Source organism: Equus quagga, chromosome 10 (assembly GCF_021613505.1).
Source record: "Equus quagga isolate Etosha38 chromosome 10, UCLA_HA_Equagga_1.0, whole genome shotgun sequence".
NCBI classification, from domain to species: Eukaryota; Metazoa; Chordata; class Mammalia; order Perissodactyla; family Equidae; genus Equus; species Equus quagga.
Window position 1 is genome coordinate 1,208,359 of NC_060276.1, and position 22,806 is coordinate 1,231,164.

The 22,806-nt window shown below is 57.0% G+C and overlaps 2 protein-coding genes across 6 annotated transcripts in view; both read left to right on the forward strand.

Moving 5' to 3' along the window:
* G6PD (glucose-6-phosphate dehydrogenase) overlaps positions 1 to 5,786 on the forward strand; it is an 11,528-nt gene extending 5,742 nt beyond the window's left edge. For both annotated transcript variants that reach the window (XM_046672960.1, XM_046672961.1), the window contains exons 3-13: positions 505 to 542; positions 622 to 730; positions 1,435 to 1,652; positions 2,623 to 2,781; positions 2,902 to 3,027; positions 3,422 to 3,515; positions 3,915 to 4,101; positions 4,351 to 4,586; positions 4,668 to 4,744; positions 4,854 to 4,946; positions 5,040 to 5,786. In XM_046672960.1, the coding sequence (XP_046528916.1) occupies positions 505 to 542; positions 622 to 730; positions 1,435 to 1,652; positions 2,623 to 2,781; positions 2,902 to 3,027; positions 3,422 to 3,515; positions 3,915 to 4,101; positions 4,351 to 4,586; positions 4,668 to 4,744; positions 4,854 to 4,946; positions 5,040 to 5,130 (1,428 nt within the window). In that variant the 3' untranslated portion in view covers positions 5,131 to 5,786. The remainder of the gene's footprint in view (positions 1 to 504; positions 543 to 621; positions 731 to 1,434; positions 1,653 to 2,622; positions 2,782 to 2,901; positions 3,028 to 3,421; positions 3,516 to 3,914; positions 4,102 to 4,350; positions 4,587 to 4,667; positions 4,745 to 4,853; positions 4,947 to 5,039) is intronic.
* Positions 5,787 to 11,513: 5,727 nt separating this feature from the next.
* Positions 11,514 to 19,743, forward strand: FAM3A (FAM3 metabolism regulating signaling molecule A). 4 transcript variants are annotated; one of them, XM_046673985.1, is made up of 10 exons: positions 11,517 to 11,649; positions 11,979 to 12,051; positions 13,661 to 13,774; positions 14,376 to 14,399; positions 16,608 to 16,731; positions 16,859 to 16,917; positions 17,420 to 17,470; positions 17,803 to 17,887; positions 17,963 to 18,089; positions 18,983 to 19,743. In XM_046673985.1, the coding sequence occupies exons 2-10, from the start codon at positions 12,039 to 12,041 to the stop codon at positions 19,076 to 19,078; spliced, it is 693 nt and encodes a 230-aa protein (XP_046529941.1). In that variant the 5' UTR covers positions 11,517 to 11,649; positions 11,979 to 12,038; the 3' UTR covers positions 19,079 to 19,743. The 4 variants fall into 4 exon arrangements, with proteins under 4 accessions (XP_046529943.1, XP_046529944.1, XP_046529941.1 ...); XM_046673986.1 differs by lacking the exon at positions 11,517 to 11,649 and adding an exon at positions 11,756 to 11,881; XM_046673987.1 differs by lacking the exon at positions 14,376 to 14,399 and having other exon boundaries at positions 11,514 to 11,649.
* The last annotated feature ends 3,063 nt before the right edge of the window (positions 19,744 to 22,806 follow it).

Consider the following 22,806-nt stretch of genomic DNA (forward strand, 5'->3'; position numbering starts at 1 on the left):
CGGTCAGGTGGCTTCTGTTTTACAACCGCTGATAGAAATGAACTTACCCAATGGTTACATTGCTTCTAAAGGTAGTTCTGCTTTGCACATTCAGGTCCTATCCCCAGACTTGGTTTCTCTGCCTAGGGCAAGCCCGGATCCGGCCCAGCCTGAGATAGTCGCTCCCCTCTGATTGGCAACGCTGGGTGGCGCGCCCTCCGCTCTAATTATAGGGCGGGCAGATGAAAGGCACCCTGCTCTAGACTGCTGCTGCTTGTCCCTTCCTCTTCCACCTGGAGTGGAGAATTCCTTTGTCAGGATGTGATGCGCGGGCGCTGTCAGCTCAGGGTCGGGGTGAAGGGCTAGCGCAGGCTCTAATTCAAGCTCCTCTGGCTACATACAGGGGCAAGACATGTATGCTTGTGGCTGAGTGGTGACCCTGAGCAAGTGCCCAGGTCTCCGGGGGGGTCCAGTCTAGGTCGTGTCCCCAGCTTCTCCTAACCCCGCCTGTTCATTCTGCCACAGGGCGACCTGGCCAAGAAGAAGATCTACCCCACCATCTGGTAAGCACTTCCCCCACTTCCCACTTCCCCACTAGCCCTCGGCTTCCCTACCCTGGCCAGAGCCATGCTCTGCTCTCAGGTGGCTGTTCCGGGATGGCCTTCTGCCGGAAGACACCTTCATCGTGGGCTACGCCCGCTCCCGTCTCACAGTGGCTGACATCCGCAAGCAGAGCGAGCCCTTCTTCAAAGTGAGTGGCTTCCGGGGTCTCTGCAGGGGACATCACCCCATCCCATCCCAGCTTGCCCTTCCCTTCTCCCTCTCTGCACCGCCTGGCCGTTCTCACCTGCCACGACTGCCGCCTGGGGCAGCTCGCATCCCAGCGTTTCTCATCCTTGCCCTCCCCAAAGCCACCCACACTGCCCTGCCAAACTGGCATGGAAAACTCTGCTCCTCCTGCTCCTGCCAATTCCTTGATGAGTGGGGGAGCATGAGACCTCTGTTTCCCAGCACCACCCCCCGCCCCGACCTAGACTCACTGGTTCCTCCCCACTCTACCCCGGGGCCAGGAGCTGAAAAGGCCTCTCCACCCCAGAAATCCTCCAGAGCTGCGTCTCCTCAGCACACCGGAGTTTGGTGTCGTGACTTTAGGGAGAGAGCTTCTCCAGGGTGGTTCTCTCAGGTCAAGGTTTCCTGAAATCTGACTTCTGTCTTAGGGCATGAGGTCCCAGGGGTGACCATGCCAATCATGGGCCTGACCTGGGACTGCTGGGTCCCCTTTCCCCCAGTGCTCGTGCTGCCTGAGTCTCGCCCCAAGGGTGTGCAAAGCTGATGAGATGGGGGTGAACCTAGTGTGGGGCTAGGACAGCTGACTCCCAAGGGAGCCTGCCCAGGCCGTGGGATGAGAGAGGGAAGGTGGCCAGGGCCTGACGTCCCTGTGTCTGTCTTTCGCAGGCCACCCCAGAGGAGAAGCCCAAGCTGGAGGAGTTCTTTGCCCGCAATTCCTATGTGGCTGGCCAGTATGACGACTCAGCCTCCTACAAACGTCTCAACAGCCATATGAACGCCCTTCACCAGGGGTCGCAGGCCAACCGCCTCTTCTACCTGGCCTTGCCCCCCAGCGTCTATGAGGCCGTCACCAAGAACATCCATGAGACCTGCATGAGCCAGACGTAAGGCTTGCCTTTCATCCTCCCTTCCTGCCTCCTAGATGTGCCCGGCCCTGGGCTGGCCTGCCCTGCCGGCTGTCCAGAGCTCCTGGGGCAAACTGGCTGAGGGAGTCTGAAAAAGAGGGCTCTCCTCTGCTTGTTCTCTATTTGAATTAGCTCTCCAAAGAAGGAGCTAGGCTATAAACACAGTAGCTTTCTACCAGCCTGTACTGAAAACACTTTCATGCATATCGATGGTCCACATCCTTGTGCAGACCCACGTGGTCCATCTCACCAGAAATCCAGCTGTTCCTGCCAACGGTCCCCACCAGACCACAAGGTGGCAGTGTTGCTCCATGAAACTTTCCCTGCCGGTTGCTTAGTCTTTGGCTTTTCAATGTTTCCCAAGGTCTCCTCCACGACCACGATGTGGCAGTGTTGCTCCACCAGAATCCTGCTGCCCGTGGTGCAGTTTGGCACTGTTTCCCCAAAGCCACAGCCATCTGGTTTCACTTTATTCTGGTTTTGAATGCAGAAAGCCGCGTTAGTTCTCCAGGGGGGATAGCAAAGAAAGAGACCTTTTTCTCATTTTTAAACCCACAGAGGTAGCTGTGCCCTTGATTTCCCCTCCCTCTGCTCCCCCACTAGCTCCTGGGCCACTCCTGACCCACTGGGTCCCCAGCCTGGGCAGGACGGGGGCGGGGCCACTGGAGCCTGCCGGCAGGTCTCCTGGCAGTGGGTCAGGCAGGAAGTTTTCCAGGGAAGTTTGGAGCCCGCCACTGAGGGCTGGGGAGGACAGGTGTCCTCGGATATGGGGGGCTCTGTGCCCAGGCAGAGGGAAGGGCCAGCCGAGCTTTGGTGAGTCACTTCAGAATATAAGAGGGGGCGGAGAGCTCTGCCCCGCTCCCTGAGGAGAGGGCATGGGAAGTGACAGAGTTCTGGCTCCTGCTCCCCAAGGAGGGTGTGGGGATGACACAGCTCTGGGCTCCCACAGAGGCTGGAACCGCATCATTGTGGAGAAGCCCTTCGGACGGGACCTGCAGAGCTCTGACCAGCTGTCCAACCACATCTCCTCCCTGTTCCGCGAAGACCAGATCTACCGCATTGACCACTACCTGGGCAAGGAGATGGTCCAGAATCTCATGGTGCTGAGGTGCGGACCGGGCGATGGCATGGAGGGGGACCAAGTCAAGGGCAGGCGCTAGGGGGCCCAGCCTGCTCTGCTGCTGCCCCCCTGGAAGCAGCACCAGCCCCTACCCTGCCCCTCCCACAGGTTTGCAAACAGGATCTTCGGCCCGATCTGGAACCGGGACAACATCGCCTGTGTCATCCTCACTTTCAAGGAGCCCTTTGGCACTGAGGGCCGCGGGGGCTACTTCGATGAATTTGGGATCATCCGGTGAGAGCCCATCTCCCCTTCCTGGGAGGCCAGCACAGATGCGGAACATAATCCTGCCACCCTGTAGGGTCACCCCTCCCTGTTCTGGGGGGCTCCTCCTCCCACTCAGCATTCAAATTCTGTAGCAGGAGTATCTGAGCCATCAGTCGTGGCTGTGAAGGGAGGGGGTCACTGTCTCCTTCCTTGCCTTGAGGGGACCTGGCAGACACTGGGAATCAGGAAGCAGGTCTCGTAGCTTGTGCTAGCCATGGCCATCCTGGTTTGAGTTCAAAGCCCTGTTCCTGAGCCCCTAGAACCTGGCCAACAGGCAGTGGGGCTAAAGTGAGCTCACTCCTCGCTCTTTCCTCCCAACCTGGAAGCCCCTGACCTGAGTTCCACCTGCTTCCCCTGCCAGGGACGTGATGCAGAACCACCTCCTGCAGATGCTGTGTCTGGTGGCAATGGAGAAGCCCGCCTCCACCGACTCGGACGACGTACGCGACGAGAAGGTAGGTCGAGGTGTGCCCTGCCACTAGCCCCAGTGACCAGCCCTGAGCATGGGGTGTATTGGGCTGGAAGTCAGAAGCCCAAGATGTCATGTCCCAGGACTGACAGTGGTTGTTGTGTGACCAAAGATAGACCCATTGCTTCTGTAGGCCTCAGCTTCGCCTTCAGAAAAATGCGGAGGGGGGCCGAGGTGGTCCTGCAGGGCCCTTGGGTGGGGTGGCCTTCAGCAGAGTGAGTGAAGCTCAATGGGCACCTCCTTCTGTCTGTGCGGGCCAGCCACCCCTCCAGGAACCCCACCCTACTGGAGCACGTGGCTTCCTTACACCCCGCCCTCAGCCCCACGTGTAGGCAGCTTCACCTCCTTACCCAAGGGGCCCCTCCCTGCCCTGGCTCTCTCCCAGGTCAAGGTGTTGAAATGTATCTCAGAGGTGCAGGCGGACCACGTGGTCCTGGGTCAGTACGTGGGGAACCCCAGCGGAGAGGGCGAGGCCACCAAAGGGTACCTGGATGACCCCACAGTGCCCCGCGGGTCCACCACTGCCACCTTCGCAGCTGTCGTCCTCTATGTGGAGAACGAGCGGTGGGATGGTAGGTGATGCCTCCAGGCCTGGCAGGCAAGGCTGGTGTGCCTTCATGGAGCCCTTTTCCCGGGGGTCCGACCTGGGACGCTGCAGGGGAGAGGCCCAGCAGGGATGGGACACGCACACGCACGCACACACTCACACACGCACACTGTGTCATGCGCGCTCGCACACTCTCCCTGCACTCCCTCACGCACGAGGCCCACGGCCTGGGCCGCCAGCAGAGTGGGTCCTGAGGCAGCCTTGCCCCCTGCAGGGGTGCCCTTCATCCTGCGCTGCGGCAAAGCCCTGAATGAACGCAAGGCGGAGGTGCGGCTGCAGTTCCGCGATGTGGCTGGCGACATCTTCCAGCAGCAGTGCAAGCGCAACGAGCTGGTGATCCGTGTGCAGCCCAACGAGGCCGTGTACACCAAGATGATGACCAAGAAGCCCGGCATGTTCTTCAACCCTGAGGAGTCAGAGCTAGACCTGACCTATGGCAACAGATACAAAGTGGGCACCGGGCCTGGGGGCCGGGGGAGGGGGGTGGGGGGCGGCAGCGGTGGCAGTGACAGCGATAGCCCTCTCCCGTAGAACGTGAAGCTCCCTGACGCCTATGAGCGCCTCATCCTGGATGTCTTCTGCGGGAGCCAGATGCACTTCGTGCGCAGGTGAGAGGTGCCACCGAGTTGGCTCCAGGCGCTGGGGCAGTCTTCTCCTTTTCTCCCTGCTTCCCTCTGTGTCCCCACACCCCACCAAAGCCACACGGTGTCCCCTCAGTGACGAGCTCCGGGAGGCCTGGCGGATCTTCACGCCGCTGCTGCACAAGATTGAGCGTGAGAAGCTCACCCCCATCCCCTACATTTACGGCAGGTGAGGGTCTGTGCAGGGAGGTCAGGGTGGGGGGAGGGGGCCCTGGGACCCGGGGGCTCCCTCACATCTCCCCTCTGCCTGTCGCTCTCCCAGCCGAGGCCCTGCGGAGGCAGACGAGCTGATGAAGAAAGTGGGCTTCCAGTATGAGGGCACCTACAAGTGGGTGAACCCCCACAAGCTCTGAGCCCTGGGCCCCCATCCCCACCCCCCTTGGTCCTGTCTGTCTCTATCCTGCCCACCTTCCCACCACCCGACCCTACATCAGGAGGATTTGGGGACCATAGGCCTCAGCCCCACATTCCTGGCCCCAGGCTCAGGCCACCCCGCCCACCCCATGCCACTGCCCCGGGCCCAGCTACATTCCTCAACCATCGAGCACTTGAGACTTGCGCCATGACTGTCCTCAGCCACCACTGGCCCTGCCTGAGCCAGCTTCTGTCCATGGGACTGAGCCCCAACGGAAGGAAGGAGAAGAGTGGCCCTTCCATCTCTCCCGAGCTCCTCGGCCCAGGACAGGAGTTAGGGACAACGGGCAGGGGCAGTGGGTGGACAAGCTCCTTGGAGCTTGGGGAAAGGGGGTGAGCATGTCACACCAGCCTCAGTGCCACTCGACATTCCTGCTCACCCACTGGAAGGGACCTCTGGGCTGCCCAGCAATCCCCCATGTCTTGGGCCCCCTGAACTTCCCTCTTTTCCACCAGTTTCCCCCACCACCCCAATTCTGCACTCCATGCCCACCCCACCTCACCCCACGCACAGGTGGCCCCCTTGCCACTAGGAAAGTAGAAGCAGCAAGTGGGACACCCCATCTCAGCCCCTGCCATTAAATCCACAAACAGACCCGCCTATCCCCTGGTTGTGTCCTTACTGCCACCTGTGACCATGGAGGCGGGTGCCTGCGCCTGAGGCCAGCCCACCCAGTGGAGGGCCTGTGGCCACCTGCCTCCCTCCATCCCTGACCCTGTATCCCAACCGCCTCCTGAGGCCCCTTCGCAGCGGTGCCCCACTCCATGGGATTTCGTCCCGAGACCAGCTTGGAGTACGAGGACAGGTTGTGTTTTTCACCTTCCACCCAAATGCTTACACTGCGCTTACTGCCCACATGGGCCTCCACCCCACGGTGTCCCTGCCCCAGACGGGTCACTTCACCATTTACACATACTGCCAGTCCACAGAGGCGAGAAGTATTCAGGAAGGAGAGATGACAGGATTTTGTGACTGCTGTTGGCTGCCAAGGGGGAGGGCTGAGTCCAGCACCATGGCTTGGACCCTCCTCCGAGGTAGGCGGCTGGGGTATTTGTTCCCTGGGGCTGCGGGGACAAAGCACCACACACCGAGAGGTTCCAGAAAATGAATTGGTCCTCTCCCAGTTCTGGAGGCTGGAGGTCAAGGTGGAGCAGCAGTGCCGTCCCTCCAAAGGTGCTAGGAGACGGTCCTTCCTTGTCTCCCAGCTTCTGGTGGCCGACATCCTTGGCCATCCTTGGCCTGTAGTCGCGTCACTCCAGTCTCTCTCTGTGGCCCTGTCTCCCTCTGTTCTGTCTTCTTGTAAGGACACCAGTCATAGTGGATTAGGAGCTCACCCTCCTCCAGTGTCACCTCGGCCTGACTTAGCTTGATTACTTAACCTCTGTAAACACCCCATTTCCAAATAAGGCCACGTTCCAAGGGTCCGGGTGGACACAGATTTGGGGGGCCACTGTTCAACCCAGTACACTCCCAACAGAGGCAGCATACCATGAGCGTCTGTCCTGCCCTTCCCAGCTCTGCTCTCAGCTGAGTGCCAGGGAGATGGCAGGACCGTGGTCCCTTTACTCACGGCCTGGGGTCTGACTTGCGACTGACCGGGCACAAAATGAACAGACTGATCAGGTGGGGATGCGTTTTATGGAGGGAACAAACCAGCAGCCCGTCAAATGAGCAGGTGAGCAAGGTTCCCCTCCTGGGGAGGTGAGGACACACACCGGGTCCCTGCAGCTGGCAGGGCTTGGTGTTCCAGAATAGGGAAGGCCCGTAGCGACAGAGCAAGGCCCTCAGGCCGTTAACCAAAGCTTGGCCACCAGGACTCCTCCCTCCAGCTCAGCCGGGGCCTTTCTGTCCTCCACCCTGCTTGGGAGGGCAGCTGCCCAGAGCTTGGTGCTCCAACCGTGCAGGCCTCTCCTTTGCCTGCCACTGACCTGTCCCTCCTGCATGGGCACCCCAGGCTGGGATGGCAACAGTTGGGGAACGATTAGGATGAGGAAGACAGAGATGCAGCTTGGCAGGTGGAGCACCGGGTCTAAAGAATGAGCCAAGGCTCACACCAAGGACTGCAGGAGACGACAAAGAGGTTCAAACGGCGAGCTGGCCTGTTCCTGTCCCATAAGCTAGGGTGGCGTGTGCCCCCGCCCCCCACCCCACAAACTCCATCCCAGGGCACCATTCCCACTCTCCCTGTCTCCTGTAACCAGGGGGGTGTGGAAGGAGGGAGACCACCAAGTTCACCTGGACCCAGCTGAGTAGGGAAAGAAGCTTGCTGGGACACGGATAGGTTACAGACCATTAAGTGGTGACTTCCCTCAGCTGGAATCTGGACCTTAGAGTGGCCCCTAGCCCAGGTCCATGCAGAGCAACCAAGAAGGCTCAGTGTGGGCAGGATGGGTGGCCGGGCTTTGGCCAGGGAGCAGCAGCCTTGGTACTCTTTCCTGGTACCTGTGCCTCCTGGACAAGGGGCAGTGACACAGGTTTCCCTGGGAGCTGATGGGCCCAGCCTAGGGACTGCCAAGCTCCCCTGTAACCTTCTGGCTGCAGAGGGTCTTGCCTTTGACTCTCTGCAGTGCAGCCACATGCCTGCAATGGGCAGATGAGGCTTTGCAAAAGGCCCATGACGATCCAAGAGCGATGGACCCTGAGACAATGGTTCAGGATGGGGAAGAATGGGTCCCTGGACACGCGGCCACACCTTCCCCCTGCTTGCCACCAGAGGGCACCGTCCTCCTGCCTGATCCTGGGGAAAAGACATCTGTCCCCAACTACCCTGGCCCATTGGCCTAGAACCTCAAATCCTCAAAATACAGCCCTGAGGATGACAGCAAATCCTCGGGGGGAAAAACCAAGCAAACAATGGCATGGGGCCCTTCTGACCCCGCAGGAGTCTTCATGCTCGGAGCCCCACGGATCTTCATAAATTTGGGGGGCATGTAGCAGAGCCATGTGCTAGGGATAAGTCCCCCGGGACCTCCAGGTCCCCTGGGGAACCTGCTGACATGGCATCGCCGAAGGGGATGCTCCTGGAAGCAGAGGATTCACGTAGGGGGGACAGCGGGAGCCCGAGGTGGAGGAGGGACCCGGCTCCTCCCAGGCACCCAGCACGTGATGACCACGGGTAAGCAGGGAGCTCCTGATCTGATCCTGCTCTGAGTGTCTCCACTGCAACAGGCAGAGGGCCCAGGTGAGGGCAGTCAGATGACACCGCAGATCTGGGTGCTACACTGGGGCATAGGCATGAGGGCCCTGCTGAGAACACTGACCTCTGGGTGCCTGTGAGGGACAAAGAGATGAGGGCCTTGATGACAGCTGTCATCTCAGCTCTAGAAGCCTGCACTGGGGAAGAGGCCCGAGATCCCAGGTAAGGACATTCAGCTGTCACCTCCGCCCTGTGTGCCTGCAATGAGGCACAAGCATGAGGGATGAGGTGAGGATGGTCTTTTGTGAGACAGTCACCTCATCTAAGGGTGGATATGTTCTGACACAGACCTTAGAGCATCCATGAATTGAGACAAATGTCACCTCAGTTCTGGGCCCCTACAATGGGGAACAGGGATGACAGACCCAGTGAGGAGAGACATCTGTCACCTCATATCTGTGTGTTTACATGAGGGCAGATGCAACAGGTCCCAGATGAGGAAAGACATCTGTCACCTTGGCTGTGAGTGGCAACATTGGTGCTGAGGTATAAGGGCTTTCAGCTGGCACTGAATGTCCACTGGAACAGAGCAAGAGGGTGAGGACAGCCACAAGTCCCCTCAGCTCTGTGTGCCTACACTGGGATAGAGGTGTTGGGTCTGGGTTTCAACATTCAACAGACAGTTAATTTTTGGATGCCTGGACTAAGGCGAGGCTTCAGGGCCCTGGAGTGGAGAGTCACCTTTCACCTCAGCTCTTTGTGCCTAACCTTGGGTAGAGGCATGAGGGACAGGCGAGGGCATTCAACTGTTACCTCAGATCTAAGTTCCTACCCTGAGGCAGAGCATGAGGACCCAAGACACAAGACGCAAGGAGCACTGGAGCTGGGAGCTGCACAGCAGCAGAGACCTGCGGCCCAGCAGAGGGAACTCAAGTGCCTTCTCAGCTCCGTGTAGCTACACGTCAGAAACATGAGGGGCCAGGTGACAGCATTCAACTGAAAGCCCAGATCTTGATCCCTATGCTAGGAAAGGAGAATGAAAGAGTAGGTAGAGACATGAGGGCCAGTTGGGGACCATCAACTATCACTTCATGTTGGGTGCCTGCACTGGGGAAGAGACATGAGGGCCCAGGTGTAGACAGTCTACTGAAAAACAAATCTTGGTGCCTACACTGGAAAAGAGAATGAGGGACCATTGATGTCATTCAACTGTCACTTAAGCTCTGGGTCATTAAACATAGGCAGAGGCACAAAGGACTAGGTGGAGGAAGTCAACTGTCCCCTCAGCTCTGGGCCCCTCCTCTGGGATAGAGGCAGGAGGTGCTTGCACTGGGACATAAGCACGCAGGCCCACATAATTACCACCAACTGCTACCTCAGCACTTGGTGTAGGTCTACACTAAGGGGAACGAGGGAGCAGTTGAGGGCATCAACTGTCACCTCAGCTCTGGGTGCCTACCCTGAGGCAAAGACATGAGGACCCAAAGAAAAACAGTCAACTGCCACCTCAGCTATGGGAGCTTCAGTGGGGCACAGGCCAGAGGGCCCAGAGGAGACGTTCTCTGCCCCCTCACCCTGGGTGCCTGCACTGGGGCAGGGACATGAGGGTTTATGACATGAGGGTCTAATCCTCTCTACGTCCCCATCGAAAAACAGTCCCAGAGAAAATAAGGGACGTGCACAAGGCTGCCCCATGAGGCACAGAAGGCCTGAAACTGAGTCCCAGGTTTCTAGCCCATCACTCATGTGGTGCCCCTGGGGATGGTGGATGTGCCTCTGGACCCTCAGGGGGACTCATTAAACCAACCTTTCCCAAATGATTGCTCTGAGCAAGATGTAAACAGTGTCCTCTAAGAACTACCAGTCTGGCAGATGCACTGTGCCCAACAGGCAGCCCTAGAGTATAACTGGGAGCCTCCTCTACTGGGCACCACAACTACAAGTATTGCAGGAAAGACCAGTGAGGCAGGCATGGTGCCCAAGGTTCAGTACCCACAAGTATGAGAGTTTGGCAAACGGTCAGCATTATCTGATCCCAAATTCTATGACAAAACCCAAATGCTAACCCCTGACTGCCACAGCAGAGCCCAGAAATTGATTACTCTGATCTTACTAGGAAGAATGAGGGAGTGTTGTGTATGCCAGTGTAGAAGCTACGGGTTTTTTTAAGATTTTATTTTTCCTTTTTCTCCCCAAAGCCCCCCGGTACATAGTTGCATATTTTTAGCTGTGGGTCCCTCTAGTTGTGGCATGTGGGACGCAGCCTCAGCATGGCCTGATGAGCAGTGCTGTGCCCGCCCCAGGATCCGAACCGGGGAAACCGTAGGCCGCTGAAACAGAGCGCGCGGACTTAACCACTCGCTCGCGGACTTAACCACTCGCTCGCGGGCAGGCGCCCAAAGCTACTGGGTTCTAACCAGAGCTCTGTCATTGCCTGGCTTTATAAGATTTCTCTGTATTTTGGACTCTTCCCTTAGGAAGGTTCCCGGAAGTGGCTTCACTGGGTCAAAGGGCACGGATATTTCTGTGGCTCTCATGCCGCCCAGCGGCTGCCCTCCAGAAAAATGGGTCCGGTCGAAAGGGGTGGCGCCAGCTCCCCCGGTGCAGTAGGTGATCAGGGTGCATTGGATGATGTCAGGGACGCCTTCCTGAAGAAGGCTAGAGGAGCAGGCAGGAGTTTTCCAACGGGTCTGAATAACGCTTTAGACGCCCGCTCCCCTTATCGGAGCGATACGTGAGACGGCGTGAACGCACTTCCATCCAGAGAACAGACCTCGAGCAGAGGCATCGCAGCTCTGAGCCTGGTTGGCTCCGGCTCGTCGCATTCAGTGTCTTCCTACCGTGCACTCTTCTGTACCGCCATGTTTCTAAAAGGCACATATAGCAACTTTAAAACAATTTCTAATTAGTCCCACCAGATCTATCCGACTCTTCCCAGGCTTCAGAAATCCGACCACAGGGCAGGAGGGTATCCCCAGCCCTCGAAGCATAGGAAGGCTGGAATCTCTTGCCCGAGAGGAGTCGGGGGAGACTTCTGGGGCGGGGCATACGTGGGGTCAGGGGCGAGGCCGGATAGGGCTCCTCCCATTTGGCGGCCTGGCGACTCAACCCGAGCGCACGTCAGAGGCGGGGCCGGCGCAGGCCCTCCCACCCAGCGGACGGCGGGGGTGGCACCGGAGGGCTGTGGCCCCGCCCTGGGGAGCCATTGCTGGGCCTGTTGGGTCGCGCTGCGCGGCTGTCTCCCATACTTTGGTCGAGAAGAGCCGGGCGGCTGGCCTGATAAGGCTGCCCCCGACCGAGCCCGCGTCTCCCTACTGCCAGGCAAGTCTCCGGCCGACCCAGCCCTCATCACTGGTCCCCAGGCCCGGAGGGACGGCCTGAGCTCGGGGCCTCCCAGCGAGGGACCCGCGTCCGGGAGGACCATTTCCACTTGCCAGCCCCAGGGGCTCGCGTGGGCACGATCGTGAGCCGATGGGTTCCCGAGTTCCCTCCTAGCCTGGCAGGGCTTCTCTCCACGTCCCCGAGGAGCCTGGCCAGGTGGTTGGACGAACAAGTCAGTGCACCGATCGCATCCACCCTGCGGCAGGGGCCCAGCACAGGCTCGTCCCTGACCCCCACCCAAATCTGCTCTTTTGTTTTGTTGCCCCCAGAGCGCGCGGTCCCCAAACAGTGCTCTAGCCGGCGGCCCCAAACCAGCAGGAGAAGTGGACATGAGGTTGGCAGGTGGGTGGCTTCCACAGTGAACAACGGGTGGGAGTTGGAAAGGGGACCTGGCTGGAGGCCCAGGTGTCTAGAGGTCTCTGTCTAGAGGGGCCCGGTTGGACCACTGGGTTTGGTTCTAGAAACCGAGGACTCTTCATAAACCCTCATTCTATGACCTTGAACAGATCCTTTCACCTCCATAACTTCAGCTCTCCAAGCTGTGAGATGAGGATTAGGATAGTTGATTTCTCCCAACTCGGATAACTGGGCACTGTTTGGAAAATGAGCTGTGGGAGAGGCTCCAGGGAGCATGGCCACTGGGTGGAGAGGGGTGGGGTGCAGAGGTGGAGACGCATGGTCTGACCAGACTGGCCATGGGGTTGGATATTGAACCCAGTGCCAGACCTGCTGTTGCCTGGGCAGCTAAAATGAAGATGACTTGGGGAGGGACAGGTTGCGGGGTGGAGAGCAGAATTTAAGAATTGGAGTTCAGATGTGCTTAGGTTGCAGCGTTATGAATCTATCCCAGTGGAGCTGCCCATTGAGGAACTGGCTGAGAGGGTGTGGCCTCAAAAGTGGTCAGGGCTGGGGCAGGACAATATTGAGAGTCGCAGTAGAGAATGGGGGTTAATTCAAGGACAGGAGTAGATGAGAGCACCTAGTGGGAGAGGAGAGCATAGGCTGAGAAGGCAGCTTGGGACAGAAGCCTGGGAAAGTCCAGCTTTTCAGCGCAGAGTAAGAGGACGATCTAAGCAAGGAGGAGGAGGAGGGACCAGATAGGTTTAGAGTGTGCCATCCTGGAAGCTAGTGCAGAAGTGTTTCCAGCAGGAGGGCCTGGGCAGCAGCCTGAGAGGCCAAGGAAGATCAGGGCCGACAGGTGACACGGGGAGTTGACACCAAGAAGGTCATAGGTGGCCTTGGCAGCAAGCTGTTTTGGTGGGGTGGTGGAGACCAGGCCAGATTGGAGTAGGTTGGGAGAGAGTAGGAGGTGAGACTATGGAAAGAGCCAGCGTAGATGACTTTGGAGGAGCTGACGGGGAAGAGGAAGGGAGGGGAGAGAGGTCAGTGGCTGGATGGGGATGTGATTCTGAAGGAGGGCTTTTCCTTCTGTGCTTTCTTACCAACATTTCTGTGACATGTTGAAAATAGAGGAGAAAGAGTGAGATAGAGAGAATGATTGCCATTACAAGAAACCTGAGCAGGGAGGAGAGCTGCCAGCACAGCCCACAGCAGGTGAAGGGACCAGTCTTCAAAAGACAGAGGACCCCCTCCTTTGCTTTCCCAGGAGAAGAGGAGGATGGGTGGGACACAAATATATTGGTAGCCTCAAAGGCAGGAAATTGGGGGGAGCACTGGAGCCCTCTTGAGCAGTGAGTTCTGGAAGGCCCCTCCACACCTGCTGGGGAGAACCAAGCCGAGAGCCTTGGAGTTAGAACTCAGTTTCCTCCTTCTACCTGCCAGGAGCTCGAGGCCCGCTCTCAGGCCTGGTGGATGGTAACAGGTCCCCACCTTCCTGTCCTCCAGTCACTTCTTCCCAAGTGGATGAGGCAATTGTCCTGAGAGGCCCCGGGGTCATTTGGGAGCTCACTGGCATCTGAGGTGGCCTTGCCTGTGTGTGTCCTATCTCCAGGCCCCCTCCGCATTGTGGCCCTGGTTGTCATCGTGGGCCTCACCTGGATCATAGTCAGCATCCTCCTGGGTGGGCCTGGCAGTGGCTTTCCTCGCATCCAGCAACTCTTCACCAGTGAGTGTGGAACTCTTCCTTGCCCCACTACGGAGGTCACCAGGGCGGTCGCCTGGGCCTGTGGACTGAGGCTCCGGGTAGGGGTGGGGGTGGCCTGGGTTTTCTGTCTCCCTGGCAGGCCACCTCTAGCTGCCCTCAGTCTGTCTCCTGGCATCCAGTGCAGCCTTCCCCTACCACCCAGTTGCTTTGGCTGGGAAAGCCAGTCCCTGCTAATTAGAATTCCGTGCCCAGTTGGAGTCAGTGGGACCCAACTAGGGGGCAGGGGGCTTCTGTGGAACTTTGGGTATGACATTCTGGTTGCTCCTTGCAGGCTTTCCAGGGGGCTCTGAGATAGAGAGGGGACTCTACACCTTGTTATTGGTGACGCTTCACCTAAGTACTTTTTACAATTCTGATTCACCCTTTTCCTGGAGCAGGGAGCTTTGCATCTGAACATCATTCAGTCTTAAGCAGGAACATGCCAAGGTCAGCCTGGCTTAGCCCATGGTCCCTGAGCCTACCTGCCCCTCTACCTTGACTTCATGGTGTAGGGCCCATGGTGTAGGGCCCTTGTTAGCCTGGAGGCCTCCAGGCTAACAGAAACAACTCTCTGTACCCACAGGCCCAGAGAACTCAGCGACTGTAGGTAAGGCTCCTGTCACCTTCCTGCTCCTCCCCTGCGCCCACCCCTCATGCTACTTTTGTGACACCCCTGCTTGCCCCCAGTCCTCCATGGTTTCTCATCTCCATTCATCCCTCCCCAAACTAGCCATCACAGCCCCCTGGAGCTGCTTGCATGCTGTGAACCTAGAAAACAAGTTCCCTGCTTCCAGAATACCCTGGTGGGACGGGCATAGGATAGACATTCCCATTCCAAAAGCGAGAACGTGGAAGGAATTGAGGGGTCACCACGCCCAAGCAGGTCCAAAACCCAGCAGGGCAAATGCCGTTAGGTTTCAAGGCCTGTGAAGAATCCTCTGTGACCCGATGCTCTGTCCTCTAGGCCCACCGGGCTGGGGGCCCTCCAGAATGGAGGGGACCGCCCTACCTTCTGGGCCTGTGCCATCTCTGGCCTCTGTAGCCACCACTCTGCCCTCAGAGTCATCTTTCCTTCCCTCTGTCCTTTCTCTGTCCCTTTCAGTCCAGGCCAGCAGTGTTTCTGCTAGTATAAAATTCTCAAAAACCTTGTTGGTCTCCTGTGCAATTCATGAGGGTCTAAGCTATAAGACAAGAAAGTCTTTCAGATCTTTCCTGGGTAACCCCATCTCTATTCCTGGCTTCTGCTGACATGGTTAAGTGGATCTGTCAGTCACATGCCTCAGCTCTTTAGCAAACAGTTGTCCAGCCACATCCTTCATGTTCTCTCCAGAGCACAATTTCTCATTTTTCACGATATGGTTAGACTGAGAATTTTCCAAATCTTCGTGTTCTGGTTCCTTCATGTTTAACAATTCCTTTCTCCGTTTTTCTCTCTTATCTTAAATTTTACTGTGAACAGCAAGGAGAAACCAGGCCGTGCCCTCAATACTTTGCTTGGAAATCTCCTCAGCTAAATATCCAAGTTCAGCATTTACAAGTTCTACTTTTCACAAAGCACTAGAACTCAATTTGACCAAGTTCTTTGCCACTTTATAACAAGGACCGCCTTTCCTCCAGTGTCTGATAACGTGTTCCTCATTTCCGTCTGAGATCTCACCAGAAGCACCTTTAGCATTCACATTTCTAGCAACCTTAGGGTCATGATGATATATGTGTTCTCCAGGACAACAGAAGCTTTCTCTACTGTTCTCTCTTCTTTCTGAGCACTCACCAGAATCACCCTTAATGTCCATATTTCTACTGGTGCTCTCTTCAAGGCAATCTAGGCCTTTTCTAACATGCACCTCAAAATTCTACAGCCTCTACCCATTACCCAACACCAGAGTTATTTCCACATGTTTAGAGATTTTTTATAGCAGCACCCTACTTCCTGGTATCAAAATCCGCATCATTTCCCTGGGGCAGCTGTAACTAAGTACCACAAAGTGGGTGACTTCAACAACAGAAATTTCTTCTCTCACAGTTCTGGAAACTAGAAGTCTGAAATCTGGGCGTTGGAGGGCTACACTCCCTCTGCAGGCTCTAGGGAAGGATTCGTCCTGCCTCTTCCAGCTTTTGGGGGAACCCCTTTTGGGGGTTCCTTGGCTTGTGGCCACCTCACTCTAGTCCCTGCCTCTGTCTCCACGTGGCCTTCTCCCCCGTGTCTGTGTCTCCTCTTCTGTCTCTTAAAGGACACCTGTCATTGCATTTAGGGCCCACCCTACTCCAGGATGATCTCATTTTAACAAATTACATCTTCAGTGACCCTATTTCCAAATAGGGTCACATTCTGAGGTACTTGGAGTTAGGACTTCAACACATCCTTGGTGGGGGTACAATTCAACCTGTCACAGAGGCCGTCCTCCCACCCCACCCCATGGGAACCAGGTGCTCTCGGAGCTATTTTCCTGCAGTCCAGTCTGGCCGGGCACTCATATGTGCAGTTACCCTCCCAGCTGCTCCTTCCTTCCCCACCTGTGCTCTGTTCCTGGTACGGGCACAGCCCAAGCCAGCTCTCCCGCCTCCTTTTTCCCACCAGTGGCAGAAAAGCCTCCCTGGGGTCCCTGTCACCTTGCCCTGAGGGCAGCCCCAGAAGGATGCAGAGTATCCATGGAAGTGTCCCTGGCCTTGGCCTGAGCCATGTCCCCTCCCCACCACCAGTCCTTTGCTCTGTGGTCACTCATTCCTCCCTATGGGCTGGTCCTGGCCTCCCTGTCTCCGATCTCGGGTGACCCCAGGACCAGGCCCATGGGTCACCCCTCCTGTCCCCACTCAGAGCCACGGGCCAGGAAGTACAAGTGCGGCCTGCCCCAGCCATGTCCTGAGGAGCACCTGGCCTTTCGCATGGTCAGCGGGGCTGCCAATGTCATCGGACCCAAGATCTGCCTCGAGGACAAGATGTGAGCTGCTTGGGGTAGACAGAGGCAGGGGAGGGAATGGGGGACCAAAAGCTGGGTCTGTGAGGGCCTGGGCATGTGAGGGAAAGCAGAGCAGATGTGCTACTCGAGGGCTCCGTCTCCCTGCCAGGCTCATGAGCAGTGTCAAGGACAACGTGGGACGTGGACTGAACATCGCCCTAGTGAACGGTGAGTCCTCCATGATGTGGGGTCAGAGTTAAGACCAGAGAAGCAGAGCTGGGCCATGACCTGCCACCCTGCTTCCTCACCCTCTCCTTGCGAGGAGGTGTCTGGCTGTTTGTCTTGGCCCTCCCCTCCAGGAATTCCCAGGGAGGCCCGGGAAGGGGTCTCTGCAGGGGTCTGTGTGAGCTGAAGGCTCCACAGAAGTGACCCAATGAACAAAACCATGGTAGCAGTAAAAAACTAGAAGTTTCCAGGAAGTTGGAGGGTGCTTCATGGAGAGCTCCTGGAGGGCCCGAAATGCCAGGCAGAAGCTCTGCAGCCTTAGGCGGGCTGCCGCTGTCTGAACGAGGGGCACAGTGGGCATGAATATGGGGGGATGTTTGAAAAGCTTCCAGAAGGGCTGCACCTGGTGGCCACCACCATGTCCTGATCTGGGGGGATCGAGGTGGTAGGGTGGAGTTACCCTGGTGCTTGCCCAGTAGGACCCCCTCCCTCCCTCTCGACCCAGGGGTCAGCGGTGAGCTTATCGAGGCCCGAGCCTTCGACATGTGGGCAGGAGGTGAGTGGCAGCTGTGGCCTCTTCTTTGTGACTGTGCAGCAGAACGACTGGGAGTCTTTCCCCTGAAACACTCTTCTTTCTATCCATTCTCTGGGGGCTTCTCAAGCACTTCCTTGGGTTTGGAAAAGGTGGGAAGGGACAGGTGTATGGTCATGGGGATGGCCCTGGCTTCTTATACCAGTTTGCCCCTGCACTCACTTGGCCCCCCTTGGTGGGATATGTCCCTGGCCTGATCCCTACTTTAGTTTCCTCATTTGGAGCACAGGGGTTGTGGGGGAAGGGTGCTCAGTGGTGCCTGATGCTCCGTGTTCCATTGGACCTGTCCCCCCCAGATGTCAACGATCTGCTGAAGTTTATTCGGCCACTGCATGAAGGCACGCTGGTGTTCGTGGCGTCCTATGATGACCCAGCCACCAAGTAAGTGGTTGCCAAGGCCAGCCTCAGCCTGGCCCTTCTCTGGCGAGGCTCACATCTCTTCCTTCTTTGCGGCAGGATGAATGAAGAGACCAGGAAGCTTTTCAGCGATCTGGGCAGCAAGAATGTCAAGGATCTCGCCTTCCGGGACAGCTGGGTGTTTGTGGGGGCCAAGGGCGTGCAGAACAAGAGCCCCTTTGAGCAGGTACAGCTGGAGAGCGTGGTGCCTCTGCTTCCCAGCCCAGGGCAGTCTGCCTGCCCCTTCTGCCTGCAGACATTGGTCGCCCCGCTGACCATCCTGCCAGGTCCCCTTCTGTTCACACCACAGCCTGCCCTGAATTCTGCCCTAGCACACACCCCCAAGGCAGGCCTGGCCCCTCACCGTCTGCACAGGGAGGGGCAGTAATGTGACCTTGTCTGTCCTGTATGGATTTCAGTCTTTAAATGGCAAAGCTTTCACATTGGCAAGAGTCACAACTAAGCAACCTTCCTCTCAAACATCTTCAAGATGCTCAGTTCTGTCCCATTCTCCCAAGACCCAGTACCCCGATTGACACTATATACCCTTCTGCCACCAGCCCTGGCTGCCCTCTGGCCAGCTGCTCCTCTGGGGCCACATGTGTCAGGTCCCATCCTTATTTTGGGGAGGCTCCCAGTCCAGTGAAAAGCTACGGTGCCCCCAAGCCCTGCTCCCCACAGCAGGACAAGGCAAACAGGCTGTTCCAGTGGTTTCTGGAAGGCTCTGGCTGCCAAAAGAGCAGCTCAGCCCCCAGAGAAGAAATGCCCCCTCTGGCCTGGCTTTTTCTGCAGCTTCCAGCAGCTGCCTGCAGGCCAGGTAAGGACAGGGACACACACACTCCCTCCTTCCCTTACCGTTGTGTTCCAGGCCAACATGAGGGCACAGAAGTTGACCCCCCGCTCCACCTGTGAGGGGGCAGGCCAGCGCAGCTATTGCCATTTTTAGATGAGAAAATCAAGGCAGGCAGGCAGGCAGAGAGTACACAGTTGGTTGACACTAGCACAGGGGGACTGAAACCTCTGTCTGTCCCCTGTGCCTGAGGGCTGAGGCTATGACTTCCTGCTCCCCCCACCCTGCAGCACGTGAAGAACAGTAAGCACACCAATAAGTATGAAGGCTGGCCTGAGGCGCTGGAGATGGAAGGCTGCATCCCGAGGAGGACCATGGCCAGCTAGCCCACCGAGCGTGAGCTCCAGGCTGAGGGAGGCTGCGTGTGCCCAGCCCGGGTGGAGGCGGTGGCGGCGGCGGCGGCGGCAGTGGCGGCGGCGGCAGCAGTGCAGGGCTGAGGCCCGACCCCATACCCGGCCAGGAACATTCTCTTGCCCCAACACATTGGGGCTCCAAGGCAGTGACTGATGACCAAAGCATGACCAGTGGTCGGGGCTGAAGGGGCCGGCCGCGTCACACTTTGTCAGGGGAGCCCAGGTACTCATCTCCTTTTCCTAGGCTGCTTCCCCTGGCTAGCCCCCACCCGATTCCCAACCACCCCCAGCCGCAAGGACCCTGGGTGCTCACCCCCTCATCGCACAAGTCTGGTAGCAGCTGCCTGGTGGATTGGGGCATCTTCCAGAACCTCTCCGTCCCAACACCACTCGCTGCCCTGTGGGCTAACCTGTTTCCAGTGTGACTCCTTCTGGTGAGCCACACCTGGTGGCCAGTTCGGGGGACTGGCTGCCTCCTGCCTCGCTCTCTGCGGGAAGGGGCCGCCTTGGAGCCAGACCAGCTGGGACAGCAAGACAGCGAGCCTGATGACAGTCCCTAGCGCAGTGGGTTCCGGCTCCTGCAGTTTATCAGAGGGCCCGCCTTCTAGATGACCTCTTAATAAATTGGTGGCCCTCGATGGAATGAAGTACATTCAGTGGGGAGTCAGGGCTGGTGGTGTCAGGGGGAGGGACATGTCCTGGAGGCTCAGCTGACCTGCCCCCACAGCCTTAGCAGACAGCCTTTGTCTCCAGGGCTCCTGCCACCGACAGGTCCCATTGTAGCTGAGGTGTGACTCAGGCGGTGAGCAGAGGAGCTCCCCAACTGGCATCCCCATAGCCTTACCTGAGAGAGATGGTTCTGCCCTCTGAGGCTGCAGGAAACTCACGCAGCTCTCTCGGACACAGCACAGGCCTGTAGGGACAGGGATGGGGATTAAAACCAGCCCAAGTGCCTTCCCTCTCCGCCCAGCCTCCCTCAGGAGCTAGTGTCTCCCCACAGCGGGCTGGTGGATGCCTTTGAAATCAGGGCTGCAAAGGGCCAAGTCACGTGGGCTGTTTGGCATTTCTCACAGATCGCAGTTACATTTCCCTCCACTGAGCAAGAACCAGCAGGAAACTGTAAGGAGTTTTACTGGAATGGCACATCCAGGGACACAGAAGTGGTCTGGGGTCAGCAAAAGGAGAGAAGGCAGTTTGGACTTCCTGGATGGGAGGAATTAGGGTGCCAGCCAGGCAGCCTCGAGGGGGCCATGGCGGGCGTGGTGGACTTACAAGTCCGGTTCTGGAGACAGGCTTCCCGAGCCTCTGCCTTCTAGGAGTAAGTGCTGCCAGAGTGCGAACAAAATGTCAAGAAACAAGTATTTAAGGAGCAGGCAGAAGAAGAGTGAGAGGCCAAGGGACAGCCCAGAAGGAGAGGCTGTGGTTGTGCTGCCAGGACCACAAACGGTTGGGGACGCGTCGGCCCCGGGGTGGTGATCATAGACCCTGTGCGGAACACTTTATGTGTATTCATTTTTTTTATATAGACTTTCTTTTTTAGAGCAGTTTTAGGTTCACAGCAAAGTTGAGCAGGAAGAGAGTTCCCACATACCCGACCTCCACTGATACATCATCATCACCCAAAGCCCAGAGTTGACATTAGGGTTCCCTCTGGGTGTTATACAGTCTGTGAGTTTGACAAGTGTATGATGACGTGTATCCACCATTATAGTATCATACATGTATTCATTTTTTTTTTTTAAGATTTTATTTTCCCTTTTTCTCCCAAAGCCCCCGGTACATAGTTGTGTGTTTTTAGTTGTGGGTCCTTCTAGTTGTGGCATGTGGGATGCCGCCTCAGCGTGATCTGATGAGCGGTGTCATGTCCGCGCCCAGGATTCGAACGGGCGAAACCCTGGACCGCCGAAGCGGAGCGCATGAACTTAACCACTCGGTCATGGGGCCAGCCCCCAGGCATTCATTTTTTAAACCTTTGATTATGGAAAATTTCAAATATCCCCCAAAGTAGAATAGTATAATGAACCTCAGTGTGCCCATCGGAACTGTCACAGTGATCAGCATGTGGCCAGTGTTTCATCTGCACCCCCTACAGCCCAATATGTTGAAGCAAATCTCACCTTAGTTCTTCCATCAGGACTTCGGTTATACACGTGTTACCTAAACGGTCCTCACGGCAACCCTAGCAAGAAAGCCCTGCCGTTAGCCCCATTTCCAGAAGTGATAAAAGTCCCTGGTGAGCTTAGGAGAGTTTCACTGGAGCTCGGAAGTTAGAAGCCAGATAAGTAGGGCTCTGCAAGGTTAGTGCTTGCTCTAGATGAAATGGAAGCTCATGAAGCTCCATACTGCAAGGCTGGGAGGTGCTTAGGCCCCACGGTGCCTGTCAAACCACTGCTGTGATTGCCTGACCTTCCCCAGACATTCACCAGCTGCCTGCCCTGGGCCAGGCTCTGTGTTACATGCTGGAAAGGTGGGAGTGAGCCCCGTTGATGGCCCCTAACTCCCCAAGAGGCTGTGCCCTCGCCGAGGGTCACCAGTTACACCAATGGAAACAGCAGGCCAGCTTTCTCCCCCACTTGGCCCAGCACAGGCTAGGAAGCTGATGGTGGTGTGGGGCACAGCCTGCACGACCTTCCAAAGTGGAGGTAAAGCTGTATCCTCAGGCCTACCCTTGAGGAGTTAGGACATCCTCGGCTACAAGTGCCAGCATCCCAACTCAAACTGGCATAAGCAAAAATAAGTAATGACAAGGGAAGGAGACTTATTGTTCCTGTAACAGATCCCAATGCCCATGGGTGGTTCTAGCTCCAATAATGTCAGCGGGATCATTGAGACACGGGCTGTCTCCATTTCGGCTTCGTTTTTCTCTGTATTTGCTTCCTTTTCAAACATGCTGTCTCCCTCAAGTACGGGGAGCAAGAGAGAGGTCCCAGTTTAGCAACCCCAGCAAAAAAGTGGTCCCACCTTCCCAATAGATCGCGTACAAGTCCCCGGGGACTGTCATTGGTCCAAATTGGATTATGGGCTTATCCTTGCATCAATCTGTGTGGCTCTGGTTGGCTACATCTGGGCATGGGCCCACCGGAGGCCAGCGTTGGGACCATCCACATGCAAACTTTGGGTACCGAGGTTGGAGGAGGGATGGTTCCCCCAAAGGAAATTGAGGTGCTGTGACCTGATGCCGGGCAAGCAGAAACAACAGTGGTCATTACACTTCCCTGCAAATACCACCTGCATCCCGTACTTGTGTTTGTAGAGAATGTGCCTTCCATGCCTGCTTATTCATCACCGAGCATTCCTGGAGGCCCTTGCCTGGAGAGCAGGAGGTGGGCACACTGCTAAGGTCACCATTGTGACCCTATTACCTACGACAGTGGCAGGTCTCCCATCTGAAGTACATTTCTGCTGTGTGGCTGTCCCTATCATTCCTTCTATGTGTTCTCTCAGTTCAGATGACTTCTCTTTTGGAACTAAATATCCTGGACTGATTTGTAGAGCCCTTCCTCCTCTTCTGGGGTAATTTGGTAATACCCTGACCCAACTATGAACATTCCCTTGCCTTTAATTAAGCCGTCCCTTTTTCCTGCAGAGAAGGCCTCCAAATTCCCTTACGTTAGACATCCCACCAGCGCACTCTGGCTTTTCAGGGATGGCTGAAGTGACTGACGACAATGGGGAGCAGCCTTCTGACTACATCTGGTCTC

Excerpts from the sequence above, each read along its gene's own strand:
- FAM3A (XM_046673985.1), top strand. Across the intron at positions 16,732-16,858 it reads ATCTGCCTCGAGGACAAGAT|GCTCATGAGCAGTGTCAAGG; the intron begins GTGAGCTGCTTG and ends TCTCCCTGCCAG. Across the intron at positions 18,090-18,982 it reads ACAAGAGCCCCTTTGAGCAG|CACGTGAAGAACAGTAAGCA; the intron begins GTACAGCTGGAG and ends CCCACCCTGCAG.